Raw genomic sequence first — 20,564 nt, forward strand, 5'->3', positions numbered from 1 at the left:
CAGCACATGTCCGTTTTAAGTACACTTTCACAGCAGATTTGACAAACTGCAAAGAAGGTACCAATGCAAGCTTTCTAAAGATGTGAGATTTCTAAAAATAGCTACAGCACTCGACCCAAGGTTTAAGAATCTGAAGTGCCGTCCAAAATCTGAGAGGGACAAGGTGTGGAGCATGCTTTCAGAAGTCTTAAAAGAGCAACGCTGTTATGGGGAAACTATAGAACCCAAACCACCAAAAAAGAAAATCAACCTTCTGCTGGTGGCATCTGAGTCAGATGATGAAAATGAGCATGCGTCAGTCTGCACTGCTTTGGATCGTTATTGAGCAAAACCCATCATCAGCATGGACACGTCCTCTGGAATGATGGTTGAAGCATGAAGGGACATATGAATTTTTAACACAGTGGTTCTCAAACTTTTTTTTTTTTTTTGCAGATCACTTGAAAATTGCTGAGGGTCTTGGTGGACCACTTAATGATCTTTCCAAATGTTGTTTGTACTTTGGATAAAACAGCTATATATATAAGTTTTTTTGTTCTACAAATAAAAACACCCAACTCATATTTTAATATCAGTAGTCTTACCTTTCTAATGCAATGGATGTGCCCTCTCTCCCTCACTGCGGCAGCCCCCTAGTTGGGGCTGAGAAGGGGAGGTGTGTCTCCCTCTCTCCCCTGCTGTGGCAGCTCCTGAGCCGGGGCTGAGGAGGAGGAGGAGGGAGTCTCTCCCTGGCAGCCGCATCCCTGGAGCTGGGGAAAATCGCTTCTTTCTCTGGCTGCCACAGCCCTGCATGTCCCAAATTCCCCCCACCCCCTCTTCTCACCCCACTGCCCCCTCCCACCTACCCCCTATTCCCCCCAAGGCCACTGCCTCACCTTACATGTGTGTCTTCTCCAGGGTTCAGGCACCTAATTAGTGGAGCCACACCTGCGCAGCTCCACTAATTAGGTGGGTGGCCCTTCATTCTCTTGTGCGTGGCTGCCCAGGTGTGCACCTTAGAGGGAACTATCCGTGGACCACCTGAATGGAGCAGTGGTCCGCGGACCACAGTTGGAGAACCTCTGCTTTAATGCATCTGGCACGTAAATATCTTGTAATGCCGGCTACAACAGTGCCATGCGAATGCCTGTTCTCACTTTCAGGTAACATTGTAAACAAGAAGCAGACAGCATTATTTCCTGCAAATTGTAACCAACCTTATTTGTCTGAGTGATTCGCTGACCAAGAAGTAGGACTGAATGGACTTGTAGGCTCTAAAGTTTTACATTGTTTTATTTTTGAATGCAGGTTTTTTTTGTACATAATTCTACATTTGTAGTTCAACTTTCATGATAAAGAGATTGCACTATGGTACTTGTATGAGGTGAATTGAAAATTACAAATTATTTTTTTACAGTGCAAATATTTGTAATAAAATAAATATAAAGTGAGCACTGTACACTTTGTATTCTGTGTTGTAATTGAAATTAATATATTTGAAAATGTAGAAAACATCCAAAATATTTAAAATAAATGATATTCTATTGTCGTTCAACAGCGCGATTATTTATTTATTTAAAATAGTAATGATAGTCATGATGTGTAATGGAAGGTAATACAGCACCTTCTGCCACGAAGCAGTTGTCTTTAAAGTCTCTCTATCTAACTTCCAGCTGTTTCCAACAATTCAACTACTGGCAGAAACAGCAGTCTTGGCACAGATTTGCTTTCAACAATTTGGGTCTGGTCAGCTTTGCCTAGTTTTTCCTCGAGGAACAAACAGCTGGGATAACATGCAGAGCTTGTTAAGACTCCAGAACACCCCCTTGCCAAACAATACCTACTGCTGTGTGTAGCAACAGTTTAAAAACAAACTCTATGCAGGAGTATGGGATTGCTACTTCCTTCATCCACCAGCATTTTATAACTTTTGCATACAACTCTTCACCCATCTGCCCTGGAGGAGGGAGCAGCAGCAGAATGAATGAAACTGAAGCAATCCTATTCAGTTTTACTCACTCCCTACCCTAACCTTGTCAAAGAAAAGGGGTGCGTGTATGGTGAAACTGCCTAATTTCTCCCCCGATTTGAATTTGCAAATGTGGGAGAGATTCTCTTCCTATCTCCAGGAAGAGTTAAAAAAACAAAAAACAAAAACATTGATATGTTCACTTCATCTCCGCTGTAATTGCTAGAATAGGAGAGAGCCTGGGAAATTATAAGAAATTCCAAGGATGAATAGGATGGAGAAAACTTGCATATCCTTCCAGTCAAAGCAGTGTGACAGAATTGCTGAGGTAGGAAGTAGCATGAGCAATGAGTGCATTTGGAGGTGAGGGATGAGAATCTAGAATATTAGTTCTTTTGGGGAGTGCGTGAAATATTTTTGCCCAAGTTTAGTAGGGTTATAATTTAAACTGTAACTGTCTAACGTTATGTTCACATGTCATAGTGTTGCACGGCTTGCAGGAAGGAGTTCACCCCTTTGCTGCCATTGTTTAGATGGAGAAAGTTTTCTCCAAGACTGGGTTAACTGGGCAGCAGCACACAGAAGTTTACACTGTAATTGTTCTATCTCTACAATGGAAAAAGACATTTTAAAAAAAAAAAAGGTCCTGTGAAAAATAGCAAAAACTATAGACACATCGCACCGGAGATGAAGTAGGAATAGCTTATGATTATTTCATGCCTGTATTTTCTTCTTCCATGCACTCTGGAATATGTAGTTGTAAATTAGTCTGATTTAGGTGCATTGACTCACACAGAAAATAGGATGTCAGTAGGACATTTTAATGTTAATTGTCTCTTTCCCCAAATCATTGCAACTTCTTCTGTCCACCTGGACTTGGGTAGGCTTATAACCCCTTGTTTCTGTTCCTTACAGTCGTTGCATTCACCTTTTCTGTTCTCTTGTAGAATGAGCCTCTGACCTCAGGTTATCATGGATACCCTGCGAGGGACAATCAAGTAAGAGTCTGATTACAGTAAACTGTGTGTGTGTGTCTGCTTGTGGATGTTCTGGCAGATGGCTTCCTAACAATGTTTGTTTTGGAATGGAGACAGTTTTATTTCACTGGTTGAACGCTTACGGAGGTATACAGTAAATTAAACACATTTTTTGGCCATGCCACATATGGAATGTGGCTGCATGCATGATGAGGGGTTGAATGTGATCCCTCTGGTTCTCATTAAAAAATTTCCTCACCCATGGCTATTCTTTAAACTGGACTTCAGATCTAAATCCCAAATACCCACTCTGTCTCCTCAGTTTTACTCAGTGTAGACGTTCAGTCCGTGAACTCTTTTTGGTCTGTTTTGTTCTTATTGCTGTAACTCTAGCAGCTGAGGAGAGATGAGAAACAGTTTTTGTCTAAGAGGTATCTTCCCTTGCAGTGCTGCTGGAGTGGAGAACAATGTGGCCCAGGATGGGTTGCTTCTGGCTCTTATGAATTTGCCTTGGTGCTTTTTGAGTCCTGCAGGACCCATGCCCCATCCGCCAGTTGAGGATATTTTAATTTTAAAGTAGTAAAGATGATATGGTTCGGTCTATTGAAGCCATCGCAACATCCCCTTCCCACTCCACAGAAGGTAGGAAACGCCAGCTGATGAGCCTGTGTAGAGCAGGGGAGGAGAGGGCCATCATAAATTATCTTTCTACCTTTCCATTGTGAGGATATTTGTCACCCTTTGCCTGTTGCAGCTTACAAGTCAACATTGTCCAGGAAGAAGTCCTGAAGCTTATCTGAAACCTTTATTCTAACTCTGGAATTGAATTTTATGGAGATTTTTGAGGGACCTAAGCAAGGAGTATGGACACATGCACAGTAGAAGTACGGCTATGTTTGTATCCAGTGTCACATGCTCTGGTTTTCTTTCAACAAACACAGTTGTGTTGCACTAACCCCCTCTCCTCCAAACAAACAAAATACCTCCCTAACCCTGTTGTAGGGACACCACATTCATGTGATGAATTTGTATCCATGCTTGCCATGATGCTGAACTGTTTGTATCTGTGCATTCCAAGGGAATTTGGAAAATGATTCCATAGTGGTTCCATGGGGGTGAGGGGATTGGGTTGGGTGACCAGAGCAAGGGCATATAGAGTGGCGCACCAGAGCCTGTGGTGCTGCGTATTCTGTGATCTCCTACTGCACAAAGTGCTGGAAAAAACAGGTGGACCAGCCATACCAGTTAGGGGGTTCCCAGCTATACTGCAAAAAGAAAAGCCTTGTCTGTGCTACAGTAGTTTGGCATTGCAGCCACCTGTATGCCTTATTTTAACTATCAAGACCCTGGCTGAGAGCAAGTACGATTACAAGCCTTGCCACCATTGAATCCTACACTGGGTTTCTCTACATTATTGTAGAGACATGGACAGAAAATATAAGTGTTATAGCTACAATGGCTGAGTTAGTTCTGCCAGTGCAGTGTTACAATGCTCCTGGCCCCACCATTTAGTATCAGATTTGACTGTTCAGAATACTGGCTCTGTCATCCATCATGCAACTCTTCTTTTGGCTGCATGTGGGGCTGAGAACACTTGCATTGGTACTCATCCGCTCTCAGCTATGCTCCGTCCTGTCTTCCAACTCCTGTCATTCAAGGCCATCCTGAGAGCACCTGGGACGCTATATGAACAGTCTTTAATGTTCTCCCTCACTCTGCACCCAGGGACAGCAATGGGAGACACACAAAAATAAAATACAAACTACAGCTTTTGTAACCTGAGCATGTTTAAACCTTGTGATGATTTGCCTGAAAAACAAAGGACCAAAATCAGTTGCTGTTCAGCAGCCAGTCTAGGCATGCATATGCCCTATTGTACACACTTTCCTGATGGGTGCCCTGGCAATCAAATCCATCTCTTAACTGCATTATTATTTTATTTATAAGACAGTAGCTCCCAGATGCCCCAGTCAAGACGGAGATCCGGTGTGCTAAGCACTGTACAAATGCAGGATGAGTGCCTCTGCTCCAACATGCTTATAATCTAAATAAGGTCAGGGTGTGACAGAGGGTATAGAACACAAGGGGTGGGGCGGGAAGGGAGAGGGCAAGAGTAATAGTAATGGGAATGCGACATTGAATATCTTAGTGAAATGTAGTAAGTTTCACAGTGGCTGGGGGCGAGTGACGCACCAACAAAACAAGAACAGAAAATCAATCATGCAACAAATTAAAATGAGTTATTGAATAAATAATCAGACTCAAGTCAAAGAACTTTCTCAAGAACTGTCACCCAAAGGAGGATAGTGTTCATCATAGCTTGGGCCCATGAACACTATCTGGCAGCAGCTTGGGAGAGAGGTTGGTGAGACTATACCATGTGGTTGGCAACTGTGAAACTAATCCTTGGCCCTCATGAGGCATATGCAAATCCCCATTGTGCAGGACAGAATTATTCAAAGGATCCGTTGGGACAAACAAAAAATGTGAACCAGGTGCAAATACCGTATACCCTGTGAGGCCATGGACACTATGCACAGGCTGAAATTGTGACCAACAGCATCACTTAATCATAGGCCCGGCTATCGCCTGATAGATCATGGGGACACTCCAGGTGGGCACGGGAGCCAATGGATCAGCCAGAGTACATGCTGGCAACTCTATGCAGCACAATCATGGCCCCTCCATGAAGGTGAGCACAGGTATCAACATACTAGCCCGTGTGTATAGGCATTTTAGATGGCAAGTTACTTCATGGAGGTCTCCTGGCAGGCCAAGCAACCTCAATTTTTAGCCATCATGTTTTCACTTTAGTAAATCTCTCTGTAAAATGATTTTCCTTCCATATTTGCTCTTTGCTATTTCTTGATCTGTTAGGGTTTTTTCTTAGTCTCACTTTTGGCTCTGAGGCAGATGAAATTCAGACCTGGCTTTCACTAATGGGATTTCAAGCTTTTAGCTAATCTGATTGGGAGCCTCTAATCTGATAGCAGCAGAGAGCAAAGTCCTCTGTAGCCACAGCTGGGTCTGGTATTGTAGAGATGGCGGTGTGCAATCTATCACCTGGTTCTTTGCAGTTCAGGGTGAGGGAGGTTATGTTTAGTAATTCAGGCTCCATGCTAAAGTAATTATGAGATGCAGAAACAGCAATTTGGTCTGTTGAATGAGATTTCTCCCCGCACTCTGACTGAGCTGGATTTGAACTGGTGATTTAGGCTCGGAACCACAGAGGGATTTGGGTATTGCAATGCTGAACTTCAAAAACTTAGGTGCAAAAGAGTTTAGGTGCTTGCAGAGTTCACAAAACCAACGAGGAGTCCGGTGGCACCTTAAAGACTAACAGATTTATTTGGGCATAAACTTTTGTGATACAGGATTCAGCAGCAGCCAGGCAGGAGTTTTGTAGATCGTAGTGGAGCATAAGTCTGGGAGTTAGGTGCCTAAATACCTTTATGTAGCCAGGCCTTAGTGTTTAAAAGCTGAATAGCTAACACTTTTCTGACATGTCACATTTATTTCACTCTAAGAACTGTGCTGTTTTCTTACCAAGTCATTTTTTTAGCAGAAATGGCAAAACTAAATTTTACTTTCTGGATAAAAGTGCTTAGGGATAACTCAACCTTTCTTCCATTGCTTCCTGTATGCCTTTTTCACTCCTTTGAATTGTAAATGCCATTAATGGACATCTGCAAACCTTTCACTGTTGTCTTTACACCACCTAGTGGATAAACCTTATCCATACATTCTTGAATGTTTTGGTTTTGTCCCCTTTCCTCCTTCCTCCCTTCCAGGTAACTGTTCAAGGCCTCACTGGGTACGTGTGTGCTGAAATGTTAGTGGAATTCGAGTCAGCTGACCTGTGTCTGGGAACCCTGGGCTTGAGCATCTGCATTATATTTTTAACCCTAGGTTAAGAATTTTCTGATCATTATGTTTGAACCCAGGGTTCTGGCATCCACACTGCAGTGTGCAGACCTGAGTCAAAGTAACTATATCCCAGAGTCCCTAGTCCCCAAAATGTGGCCCTAGAAATGCAGTGCACTGTGGGAAAACCACACACACACGTACGTACGTACGTACGTTACCAGGAAGCCGCTCACTTTACGAAAGGCTTGATCGGTTCGCTCTCCATTGCAAACCCAAGAGTTTGTTTGCAGATCAGTGATCAGACCAGAATGGGTTAACGCTGACCTAAACTACTGCCATTTGCCAAGGTGTGTGTGGAGAGTGGATTGCAGGTTGTTGGGATAGAGAGGATTAAGGAAGTTTTCTTATGGAATTGTAGATTACTTCTGGCTGACTCCCAGCACGTGAGTCAAGCGGACCTGCAGCTACACTGCAAAGCAATAGGGCTTGGACCCTGGGTCCTGGCTTGACCTGAGCTTGGATCCTGGGTCTGAGCCCTGGATTAGCGCAATTGCAGTGTAGACGCAAGGGGGGTTAGCCAGGCTCAAGCATGGGCTTACATTGCAGTGTAGACATACTCACTGATGCAATGTGAGAGTACTCAGGTCTACGGTACAGAGTGTATCCTAATTCCTCTCCAAGTATTTAACTCTCTTACTGTCATCAGATGCAGCACTGAATAAATTAGAATAGGGATTTCTATGGACGCCATATTTGTCACAATCTCAGTAATACCAGCCAAGTATATTACAGTCTGGCTTATGATGGCTAAATCTCTGGGCTGCTCCTGTGGTCTCCCTGTGCTTTGCTTCATTGTAGTCCTGCTGGCCTTTCCTGCCAGAGCAGTCACCTATGCTTGATATGATGGGAGCAACAGGAGTAGGTGAGTGTGTGTGGCTGGTCCACCAGGGCACAGGACTGGATAGAGCTTTATTTGTGTGAAGGGAAAAAGGAAAAGCTTCTGTTGCAGCATACAGTGCTATGTTAGGGGCTGTGTTTGAGCTGTTGCTGTGAGGAAGGGGAGCATGGTGGGCAGGGCTGTGAGGTTTCCTAGGAATTGTAGGTTTGTTCTTTGGGTGACTGGTGCAGTCGCCCAAAGACATGAAAGTCACCCAGTCCAGAAAAGAACAGCACAGGTAGTGGCAATACAGACGTCCTTAATGGTTGTGCCTCATCGCTGATCTGAAGGGGAACCACATGCATGGGTAAAGGGAATTCATTCTCTATGCCAGTGGTTGTCAAACTTTAGCAACCCAATGGCCCTCGTTTTGATTTAAAAGCTGGCTTCTAGTTTTCTCCCGGGGGTGCTCAACCCCCGCTCAGCCTCAGGCTCCGCCCCACCTCTTCCTGCCTTCCCTCCACCCCGTGCCTCCTTTCCCGCCTCTTTCCGCCCCCTCCCCCGAGTGCGCCCCATCCCTGCTCCTCCCCCTCCCTCCCAGCACCTCCTGCAGGCCACTGAATAGCTGTTCCGCAGCGTGCAGGAGGCACTGGGAGGGGGAGGGAGGAGTTGATCAGCAGGGCCGATGGCCCTGGACATGACTTATAGACCCCTGGAGCTGGACATGACTCGTGGATAGGGCCGGATTAACTCTCTTGTTGGCCTGGGGCTATTAGATTTTGTGGGGCCCCTGTACATGTCTTTTTCCTAGAAGGGAGTTTAGTGCAGGAGGGGGTGGGGCAGGGGATTAGGGTGCAGGAGGGAGTGTGGGGTCTGGGAGGGAGTTTGGGTGCAGGAGGGGGATTCTGATCTGAGGCACGGGGTTGGGATGGAGGAGGGGGTGCCAGGTGCAAGCTCCGGCTGGGAGGCGCTTACCACAGGCAGCTCCCGGCTGGTGGTGCATCAGGGCTCGGGCAGGCTGCCTGCATGCCATGGCCCCACGCTGCTCCCAAAAGCGGCTGGCTGCTGGCATGTCTCTGCGGCCCCTGGCGGGAGAGGGACAGCATGTATCCGTGCGCTGCCCATGCCCGCAAGCGCCACCTTCGTAGAGAGCTGCGGGGACAGTGCTTGGGGCGGGGGCAGTGCGCGGAGCTGCCTTCCCCCACCAGGAGCCTCAGAGACGTGCCAGCAGCCAGCTGCTTCTGGGAGTGGCATGGGGCATTGACATGCAGGCCTGCCTTAGCACTCCTTTTAGTGGCCCAGAGATTGCTGCCTGTGATTTATTTTTGTGGGGGCCCCCTTGAGCTGAGGCCCTGGGCTGCAGCCCCTAAAGCCCCTGCCTTTATCCGGCCCTGCTCGTGTACCCCAGTTTCAGAACTGCTGCTCTATGCACTTTTCAGCCCTAGCCCCTCTACTGAGTCTGCCAACAAAGGGACCAATTGTGGTGGTTTCTGTGGTATGAATACCTGCCCTTTAGGCGCTGAACTGAGACTTCCAGAGCTCATTTCATGAGTCCTGCCAAACACCTCTTAGATACTATAGGCATGTCTACACAACAAAATTGACCTTCATTGCTATAGTGGAATAACTCCCCTGTGTGGACACTTTGTTCTGGAATAAATGTGACTTTATTCCAGAATAATTACTCCAAATTACTCCAGTTACTTCTAAATAGTTATTCTGTTATGACTCTGCCCGTCAGTTTCCCTGTTCCGTATTTCTCTAGTGCTTTTCAGGCCAAAGTGCTTTATAAACAATATCTGGAATTTGCTTCAGTCATTTCTGGGGTGAAGTGTGCCCTTTCCCCAGTGTAAATTGAATATGGTACTCTTCCTCATTCTGTTTCAGACTGCTTAGTAGCATTGCTGTGTGCTATATTCTGCCGGCAGAATGTAATTGCACAAATTGGGCCACAAAAGTGATCTTCAGCTACCATAAAGGGCTAGGGTTTAGAATGTTAGCTTGAAGCCTCATTTAAAAGATTGCACCTCCAGGAATACAGAGTTCTAACATCATACTAATTTGGAGGGGAAAGTGCCATCTATCACATGGCAACTGCTACTTCATGCAGTAGCACAATTTCCCTTACTGGTTTCCCATCCAAATACTTGCCAGGTCTGACCTTACTCCTCTTGTGAGTACAGATGAGAATATAGTCCAAGGTAGTATACTAGCATATGGTAACTGCTAGTAACAACTTTCAGTCACTGCCCCTTTGATCTGGCTTCAGCCTCGAGGTAAAAGTTATCTAACCCAGTGGTTCCCAAACATTTTTCCTTCTTTTTTTCTCGTTGGTATCTGACTAAATGTCTCTTGTTTCTGGTATTACTGGAAAGCCACTGCCAGAGTGGAAGTGCCCCTGCCAGCTTGACCTCTCAGGCTTGGAACGTGCGAGGTCACGCTGTGCAGAGGATGTTATTTTGAGAACAAAATGGTGCCCTCCATGCAGCAAAAGTGCTTGAACGCTGTTCCGACATGTTCCAGCCTTGTTTCAGAGACAGACCCCGCATAACCCATGGCAGACCTCCAGGGGTCCGGGAACCCCATTTTGGGAACCACTGATGTAATCCATTTCCAACTGAGCCACTGGCCTCTTGCATTCTTATTCACTTATTGTTTTAAAATGTATATTAGGTTTCCTGAGCAACTTAGTCATGAAGATTTGTGTGTTCGCTCCTACTCATGGTTGTGAACTGGTCTGGATGAGCCATGCATCACTGGCAGAAGCTTTGAAAACAGGCAGGCTTTTGTGCTGCGTGATCCCTTTCTGGCAACTGGAAAATTCACAGATCTGTGCCTGGTTCTTATAGGCTCAGGACAGCCCTTCCGCCTCCTCCCATTCCCTTGTGATGTGTGGAATTCGGCAAGAAGGCTCTTTAGTGATGAAATGTAGTGAGTTTGCTGCCTCTCCCCGGGGAAGTGTACTGCAGAGCAGCCAAGCTTCCTGGAGTAATCTCCTCTCACAGATACTCTACTGCTTCTGGGGGGAGTGTCTTTGCTGTGTACAGCATCTTCATGCCTTCTTCGTTTGGGAAAGGGGGCAGCTAGCAGGGTCTCCCCATTGCCCTCTGACTGGTTTGGTGTGGGTCTGTTTCCTGAACCTTGGTTGTCCTGTTCCCTTTGCAAGAGGGGGGAAGTGTAGCAGTATGAGTTGGGATTCCACATTGGGTGCTAGCCTTTTTATAAGACAACACTTACTGTGGCAGGAAAATCTCTGTCTGTGATTCAGTGTGTCTGCATGGGGAAGAGTTCAGCCTCATCTGTCTTGTCTGTCTATCATGACAGTGCTTAGGAGCCCCAGTCATAGTCTAGGATTCTATTGTGCTAGGCTCTGTACAAACACAGAGCAAAGAGCTTACAGTCTTAGGGCTTGTCTACACAGGGAGTTGTTCTGGGATAGCTATTCCTGACTAACTCCCTGTGTGCATGTAGTTATTCTGCAATAAAATCCTCCCCTGCACATAAGATCAGATGAGTTGAGGTTAGAGTACTAAAACCTTCTACTTCACTACTTTTCCAGCTTTTTGTCAGCAAGGAGTAAAATGTTCGTACTCTGTACTAGACAGACCCAGTAATACGTTCTGTTATTGACCTAACGTGCAACTTCTTGCAGAAAATAAAGAGATTCTGTTCAGAAAACTGCAAGATAAATATCTGGGCAAAAATAATCTGAAACAGAAATTTAAAGGAAGGGAGAAATCTGGGAAGTAGTCATGGTGAAAGATACTGAGGAGTGATATTGACCAATGTGATAGGCATGAGATTAAAATGTAGCATGGTTGCAACAAGGAACCAGTTTAACTTAAGAGTGCATACATAGCGACTTTTAACAGAGTAGGAAGGGAAAAGACCACCTTGAGACATCTCTGATACAAACATGTTGCTTAATATGTCCAGGTCTGTGCACCTCAGTATCAGTAAGATATTGACCGATTGGAAGGAGTTTAAAGCAACATAAATGATGACATTTTGGAAGAAAAGAGTAAGAAGGGTGCTCAGAGTGGGGGTGCGGGGTCTGGGAGGGAGTTGGGGTGCAGGAGAGTGCTCAGAGTTGGGGTGCGGGAGGAGGCTTAGGGCTGGGGCAGGCACGAGGTGCAGAGCACTTACCTGGGGTAGCTCCTGTTTGGTGCAGGGGGCTCTGCGCAGTGCGGCACTGCCCCTATGGCCGTGATTCTGGGAGCTGCCCCAGGCCAGGCCACCCGGAACGCAGGGGCTTTAGGGGCTGCAGGGCCCTGGGCTAAGGGGGCCCCGTGGCTCTGGCCTGCAGCTCTAAAGCCCTTTTCGGAATGCGGCCCTGGGGTCACAGGCCGGAGGACTCAAGAGGAGCAGGGGCAGCCGTGCAGCAAGTGGCTGGAGAGATTCGCCACTTTCGCCCAAGGAAGCTGAGGAACAAGGGGTCTGATTAGGAGTGCTGAGCTCAAATTGAGAACAGGGAAATCTAGGCTGACAGAAGGTGATCAGTCTAAGGCTCATGGGGTCAGAACTAAAACTGTGCAAACTTAATGTCTGTCTTGTGTAGGGATATTTTTTCTTAGGGATATTCAGAGCGCTACTCAGTGAGGGGAGCAAAAGCTCATGAGAGATGGGAAGTTGTCAGCTCCCTGTTTGTCTGTAGTTATCCTATCATTTGATATCTTCTGAACTGAAAAAAAAATCTCTTAAATATCTTACATTTATATAACATTTTTAATTCTGAAAGATCCCAAGACACTTTACAGACTTCCTCTCTGGATATCTATAAATATCTGCACACAGCTCTGCAACCACCACATAGCTGACTGCAACGTTTTTTTAAATTGCATGCTGCAACACCACACAGCAGTAGATTATTCATTTTCAGTTCTGAAGTCCCAGTTCTGACGTGAGCCACACACCAGTCAGCACAAAGAAAAGGAGTTTTGGAGAGGAGGCACCTCTGGCTGTATATGGGATTGATGTCATTACATTATTAGGAAAACTGTTACTGAACAGAACCAATAAAGGGCCTGCTGTGTGCCACGTGGGAGGAGATAGCTGATCCATGTGGCTGTATCTGTGTTTTGCCAGAAGAGGGCACCCAGTGCATAGCAAATTCCAAATATTAACGTGGAAACAATTCAAGACTCCAGAGCTGGATCTGTCTACAGAATGGATGTACAGAAAAGCCAAGCGTAGGAGCGTAAAGATTCCTCCTTCCTCTCCTGAAAGCCATTCTCATTTTCTAAGTCAGTCTTTTAGACTCTTCTGTCACCACACATTTGTTATGTGCAGTGTTGTTGTAGTGTATCAGTCCCAGGATATTAGAGAGACAGTGTGAGTAGGTAATCTCTTTTATTAGACCAACTTCTGTTGGTGAAAGAGCCAAGCTCTCGAGCTTACACAGAGCTCTTCTTCAGGTTTGGGAAATGTACTCAGAGTGTCAACCACAAATTTGTGACTGCTGCTGTGGAACGGGAATATCGTAAGGTTTGGGGAGAAGATGGAAAGTAGAGGGTGGAAGCTGACTGGTTGCGTGAAGGAGTTAGCAACTAGGAAGTGGGAAAAGGCATGATAAAGTAGGTGTACTAGCATCTAGTAAGCATTTAGTGACTGCTACTCTGTGGATGTGTAGGAAGCTAATCTTGACAAGAGAAATCTTATTTTTGGAGGTGGGAAGAAAATGTTACGAACAATTCCACACAGAGCAGGGAGAACCCAGTGCAGGCTTGTGTGTGTGCATCTAAGGGTACACCCAGACTAGACGTGATATATCGATCCCCGAATGCACTCCCGTCGACACCGGAACTCCGCCAGGGCGAGCGACGGAAGCGGAGTCGACGGGGGAGCCACGGCCATCGATCCTGCGTCGTGAGGATGGGAGGTAAGTCGAAATAAGATACGTCGACTTCAGCTACGCTATTCCCGTAGCTGAAGTTGCGTATCTTACATCGCCCCCCCACCCCCACCCCAGTGTAGACCAGGTCTAAGGGTAATAATGGGTCTGTCATCCCCAAATACAATCTGTTTTGGAACTAGGAGAGTTAATCTGAGGAGCTTTGAGAGCGGTTTTGCTGGCAAGGTGTGTAAGAAAAGGTTTTAATCGTGGAACAGTCTCTATCCGGTCCAAGGTGGTAGACAAAGTGGGAAATACAGGAGGGTCTTGCTGAAAAATGTTGGGAATAGACAACTGACCTTTTTGTAGGAAAGAGACTGGTTGGGCACCAGGGCTGTTCTGAATGTAGCATGCTGTTGGTTTTGAGCCCGCATTATCATTATGAATATTTGAGTGTGCTGTCAAGCATCATTCCTACTCAGTGTTTTATATGTAATGGGAGAGTCACTGATCTGATCTAGGTACATCCCCCCTTCAGGCCCCTAACCACCCTAGTTTCCCTAGAGACCACTCTGTAGAGGACACCTACTTTCTCCACTGCAATCAGCCTACTATAATCTATCACACCATTTATAGGAATAGAAGAGGGAACAAGGCTCCCACTCCTCAACCCCTTCTCCAGTGGTCTGAAAACAGGTGTCTCCATCTATATCATGACAGCCATGACAGATTGAAGGCTAAAGCCCTTCTGTCTGTGTCATTAATTGTAATACTGGAGGTCTCCTGTGGCTGACATATGATGTGTCCATCCAGGTGCCAGGCAGCTGGGTGGGTCATTTCTTTGAGACAGCTGTCCCACAGCTTTCTGTTTCTTCCTTGCCTGACTTAATACTTGAGGGCTGAAGGAAACTCTGGACTCCAGTGACAGGCCTTTCTTCTGCCATGCATGGATAAGCTGGGCCAGGCTGTGAACCCCAGAAACCAGCTCAGTTGTACAACTCCCCCATAAGGTTCAGTGGCCAGAATTTCCTCTTTAGCCCACTTGAAGAGGGATTCTTCCCTGTCACCATATGTAGCCCTTGCCCCAGTCTCCTGTTACACAAATAAAATTGGACTAACAACCTTCAGCATCAGTTTTTCCTGACTCCAGGGAGCTCTATTGCCTGCTTTTACCCACGTGCTATTGGGAACTGCCGGAGGTGGACAACATGTTACCCTCAGTATATTAATTGCTCTATGCCTCCTCCTTTCCCTTTTGCACCTCAAGCTGCAGCACTACCCTGAGAATGAAATGAATGGGAATTTCCTAACTACTGCTATTCTGCTGACTTTTCTTGCTTGGTAAATAAGCAACTCTGCATTTGCTGGTGCAAGATGGTGCATTTAAGAATCCTCTCTCCTGTCAGTAAACAGATACTCCTTAAGAAAGGACAGTGGATGGAGGATATTCATGCCCTTTCTAAAAGAGAGGGTTGCTCTCAGCATAGAGTAGGGTCTAGGTCCGGATAACACTGCCTGGAGCAGGCATTTACCAGATGGATTCTGCTCCCCAGAGGCTTCTGGATGTGTGTGTGTGTGTGTGGTGGGGGAAGGGCTGTAGACACTCTTGATTCATTCCATTAGTGGATTAATCGGCAATGTCCTGGCTTAACTCTCCTAGATTTCCCAATGGATCTCAGGAGGTGCTGGCACAAGCAACGTCTTTGGGGGATGGCAGGTGGAAGGAAAGAAGTTTAAAGGCAATGTCTTTGAAAACAGTCCAGTTAAGCTTTGTTAGTAGGACTGACGTGGCAGGTGAAAGTGTGCTGTAATTCTGCTGCCATTTTGCTGGGGGGTATGTGTACATTTAATGTCCTTGGAGTGTGGTCTGCTGAGCTAATTTGATATAGGAAAAAAAAATATTTCTCTGTTCCACATTAATTGCCGGCTGGATTGTGTTTTTCAAGAAGTCTGTAATTAGAGGACAAGGGTTCTCTTTCTAACAAAGGTCAGAGGCTGCTGTCTCCTGAGACTTGCGGTAAAATGAACAGAACTGTCTGACAGATTTTATCTGAAAATTTGAGCAGATGCCATGTTGTTTACTGGGCAGGGGGACCCATCTCTTCCTCCCACCCCTTTTTACTAGGCCAGCCAATCATTGGGGAGTGGATTTAGCTTCTGCCGCCGCCACCACCCACACAGGAGACAGGCTTGTAGTTCTTGGCAGTTTTAGCAGGAATTTGAGTTTTTAACTCTTTGGTGGCTGTGAATGGTGATGAGCTGCACTGTTTGTGTGGGGCTGAGCTGCATTTGCTTTCTATCTAATGCAGGTTTTCTGAATGGTTTGTTGCTGATGAGTCCAGTTGAAATTCCCACAAGGATTATAATGAGGAGAAGCTTAAGTAATTGCTGTGTAATACGTCCCAACCTCTTGGGCTTCATCATCACTCCCCTGTTACAGCCTGGATGCCTGGGTTACACATTTTTACATGTCAACAAAGCAGCCATGGGAAATGCCTATTACTTTTGATGATCATCATCTGTATTACAAGGCATCTAACACCCTGGTACCTAAGCACACTTGATATAGGTTTAAATTAGTACTAAACAATTTCACATGATAGGGGAAAATGTACTTTCCAATCCTGTGTAGCAACCGACTCTGATCCTGTGCAAGGATCTGAGAGGATGGCTAGCAGGCAGAAGAATAAATGTCATGCGATTCGAAAGCTTTCTGTTGAAAGCTTGGATAAAGGAGATGTCTTGTATCATGTGGTATACGGGGCCAGGTTTGGGCTGTCATATATATCCAGCAGATTGGCATTTCAGAGCTGACCGCTATGAGCTTCACCCTAAAGACAAATAGCTGATGTACTCTTTCTGAGAGCAGTTGTTGTGGCTGGGCATAGGAGGAGTGCTGGTCTCTGAGATACATTCCAAATTATTTTGGGCTGTGTAGATAGTAGCCAACACTGTGAATTTCACTCAAAAGTTAATCTAATCACTGCACAATATGCAACACAAGTGTAATGTATTCTTAGTGGTCTACACTACCTAAAGGGCAAACAACTGCATTTAGCATAATTTGGAGCTTTTAACTGTCCTTCAGATTTAGCATTAGGGTAGCCTTAATTTTATCATCTTTCTTGCTACTTTCCTGTTTGGGGTTCGTGGCTTTTATAACCACCTTCTAAAACTCATGATTGTACGCCAGGCTGTCGTGCAGATTGGTGTCTCTGAGGTACGCTGATGTCTGGTACATGTACTGAGTCTTCGGTATCCCCCTTGGTCATCTGTCCACCTTGGGTCAACCTATTTGTGCGAGTGTCTGCCCTCAAATTTGCCCCCAGCCAGTGTAAGCAACACAGTAAAATCACCTCCCTGAATGGTATAGAGCAATGGCCGACCTACTTAAGTCATTGCAGTGCTAGTATAGACATTGAATGACCTGAGTTGACCCTAACAGTCCTCCAGCAGCTGGCCCACATCCTGTGACAGCGACTACTCTGGTCACAATTTTAAACTCCACTGCGCAGGGGTCATGAGACTGGAAGCCCCTTTTCCCCCCCACCAGTGTTTTGGAAATGCCTTTTCCTGATTGCCCACCTTGGCAAGCCCAGCTAGGAGCTCACCCTTGTTGTGTGCAACTGCCCATGCTGGCTCCTTGCACAGAGAGTGGTACTAAACGCACTCCCGCCTGGAGTAGATGGGAAGTACTGGGGCTCCTGGGTCTGTAGAGGGGGAGGAGGCTATGCAAACCTGTGACATTCCCCTGGGTACAATCTGGACAGGTGGGCAGCTGAGTCCCCTCAAATCTCCAGCCTCGGGTGCCTTTTACACTGCTTTGCTGTGAGAGCAACCACTCCTGGCCTGCTCACACACAGCCTCCAGCATGTAAATTACTCCCAATTATATTGTATGAGCTTTTTAGCAAATCACTCATGAATTACATTACATGGCAACACCAGCAAATCCCCAGTCCCAGACCTTCTCCCAGAATTGTGCATCTTGTACTGCTCAGCTCTCTCCTTCTGGACAATACAAGCTCATAGAAAGTCCATCATTTCATTAATAGAAAATGATATGCACAAGCCGTTGTCTCAAGTGGAGGTTCCCAAACACTTTAATCAAAACATACTGGCTTAGATAAAACAATAAAACAAGTTTATTAACTACAGAAAGAGAAATTTTAAGTAATTAAAAGTAATGAGGCATAAAAGTAAGAGTTGGTTACAAAGAAAATAAAAGGTAAAACACAAACTAATCCAAAATGTAGCAAATTAAATGAATTCAGAGCAAAGTTTTTTCTCACCACAAGCTTTTTGCAATCTTACTAGCTGTTGATTTAATTCCATCCTAGCCAGGACCACTCCCCCAGTTCAGTGTTCCTTCAGGCGTAGTTGCTGCCATGAGGAGAGAGGAATGGAAGAGAAGTGTAATTTATGTTGTGTCCTCTATTCTTAATCCTCCAAGAGGAGAGAAAGGTGTGTCTCCAGCTGGGGTACAAATAACAGCCAGTCTGTTACACGGGAACCCCCAGCTGTTCCATTGCCAAAATGTAAATTTCTCGCTCACACCCTTCTTTCTGCCAACGAATGGCCATTTGCCCAGGTGATCTGAGTATGCTGACACATGTCTGAGGTGCTGACTAACTTTTTGTATCTGAGGAACTGGTTTGGGCTGTTTCCCCAGATATGGAATATGCTTTGCTAAAATCATACGGTAGAACTGTATACTGTTTCCACACATTTTACCAAGACAATAATGTTCAGCAGATTGTGAGTTTTCAAATGGTACCTCACAAGGCATACTTTGTACAAAATGTATCACAATCTTGTAAAAGTGGTGAACATTGGGTACTGTCTGTCACAAAGCCCAACTATGGACCAGCTGTAGAAATGTGGACATCTACGAGCAGATTGCATGAGGGAATGTAGGCGAAGGAGTACGACAAGGATCAGCAGCAATTCCATGTGAAAGCGAAGGACCTCTGTCAGGGATACCACAAGGCCAGAGAGTGCAACAATAGATTGGATGCTGCGCTGCAGACCTGTTGTTTTTATAAGGAACTGCTTGCCATACTTGGCAGAGACATCACCAGCACCCCACAGACTACTCGGATGAACCTGAGACAGAGACCCTTGTTGTGAACAATGAGGAGGAGGAGGAGGGAGACATGGCAGGAGATCCTAGCCAGGCCGCAAGCCAGGTCCTGTTTGAGACTGTCACAATCTAGCCAATTTTGCCAAGCAAGCATGGATGATCCTGAAAAAGGGGAAGGGAACTCTGGTAAGTGTGTGCATGTGTTTTCTCTTACAGTGTTTAAATTTAAAGATGGTGCCAGCCCATCCCCCAGTTAACAAGACAAAGGTATTGACTTTTCACTGTTTTGCTTGTACAAGAAGAGGTAGTGGTACAACAAACAGAAGTAAAGTTGGCATCTGCTTTCATTCACCTTTTGGGTTAGGTGGGAGGGGATACGTGGAGCAGTTTATGTGCATAGGAATATCGCTTTTTTCCTCCTGAGATCTCAATGACACTTTCAAGGAGATAGTCTGCAGTCCTCTGCTGAAGGTTTCTAGGGATGACTGCCTTATTTCGTTCTCCACAGTAGGCCACTTCCACACGCTGCTCTGCAATGAGTTTGGCTGGCACCATTGCAGTAAACAGGCAAGCAGCATATGGGCCTGGGTGGCTTCTGGGTGCCAGTAGCAGCTGTGCTCTGTGTGAGTCTACAACCCTCAGGAGTGAGATATCAGCTAAAATAGTGCCAGTGTTCAGTGCCATTGCCCTATGCTTCTACCCATGGAATAGGGACCAGAATTTTATATCTTCAGGCAACAGAAAATCCTTCCCCCCCACCACCCTTGCCATACTTGCTACAGGTGGGGCTGGAGAGCAGTGTTATGGCGAGGCGCTCCAAAGCTCTGGAGTGTCAGTAAGCATATCTTATTACACCTCTATCCCGATATAACGTGGTCCTTGGGAGCCAAAAAATCTCACTGTGTTATAGATGAGGCCGCATTATATCAGGGTAGGGAGAGGAACTGCTCCCCGCCCCAGCTCACCACCGCTCTGCCTCTGCCTCCTCCCTGAGTGCGCCACCGCCGCTCCTCTTCTCCCTCCCTCCCTCCCTCCCTTCCAGGCTTGCTGCGCCAGTCAGCTGTTTGGCTCGGCAAGCCTGGAAAAGGGGATGAGGGGAGCGGAGCGGTAGTGGCGCGCTCAGGGGAGGAGGCGGAAATGAGCAGGAGTGGTTCCTCTACACCCCCTGGTACTTGCTGCGGCCCTCCCTGGGCCCCCCCCACCCCAGTTCACCTCCGTTCCGCCTCCTCCCACGAGCATGCCATAGCTCCGCTTTTCCCCTCTCCCTCCCAGGCTTGCCGCGCCAATCAGCTGTTTGGGGCAGCAAGCCTGGGAGGGAGGAGAAATGGAGCTGAGTGGCGTGCTCGTGGGAGGAGGAGGTGGAGCGGAGTTGAGCTGGGGCGGGGAGCGGCTCCTCTGTGGCCCCCCTGCCCCAGCTCCCCTCCCCTCCGCCTCCTCTAGGGTGACCAGATGTCCTGATTTTATAGGGACAGTCCCGATTTTTGGGTCTTTTTCTTATATAGGCTCCTATTACCCCCTACCCCCGTCCCGATTTTTCACATTTGCTGTCTGGTCACCCTAGGCTCCTCCCACAGGCGTGCTGCAGCTCCACTTCTCCTCCCTCCCAGGCTTGCTGTGCCAAACAGCTGATTGGCGCAGCAAGCCTGGGAGGGAGGAGAAGCGGAGCTGTGGCATGCTCGTGGGAGGAGGCGGAGTGGAGCGGAGGTGAGCTGGAGTGGGAGGGCCGCAGCAAGTAACGGGTGGGCGCAGAGGGACCGCTTGCGGTAATACGAATTCGGATATAATGAGGTAAAGCAGCCCCATCCCCCGGAGCACTGCTTTACCGTGTTCTATCCGAATTCACGTTATATCGGACCGCTTTATATCGGGGTGGAGGTGTATGTGTGTATGGAAATAAGGGAAGGGAATTTTTAAACTTATCTTTCTCTGTCCCTTGTGACTGTAAATCCAGAGGCACATTTGTTTTTATCAGCAGCTTCTATT

General features: G+C 46.6%; 1 protein-coding gene across 11 annotated transcripts in view; it reads left to right on the top strand.

Moving 5' to 3' along the window:
- The window catches only part of RBFOX2 (RNA binding fox-1 homolog 2), a 262,724-nt gene that overhangs the window by 66,169 nt on the left and 175,991 nt on the right, over window positions 1-20,564 (top strand). For all 11 annotated transcript variants that reach the window (XM_044986568.1, XM_044986536.1, XM_044986573.1 and 8 more), the window contains exon 2: window positions 2,896-2,946. Coding sequence is in view for 9 of the 11 variants with exons in the window: in XM_044986536.1 (XP_044842471.1) it covers window positions 2,896-2,946 (51 nt within the window). In the remaining 2 variants the exon portion in view is untranslated. The remainder of the gene's footprint in view (window positions 1-2,895; window positions 2,947-20,564) is intronic.

This window comes from Mauremys mutica, chromosome 1 (assembly GCF_020497125.1).
Source record: "Mauremys mutica isolate MM-2020 ecotype Southern chromosome 1, ASM2049712v1, whole genome shotgun sequence".
NCBI lineage: Eukaryota > Metazoa > Chordata > Testudines > Geoemydidae > Mauremys > Mauremys mutica.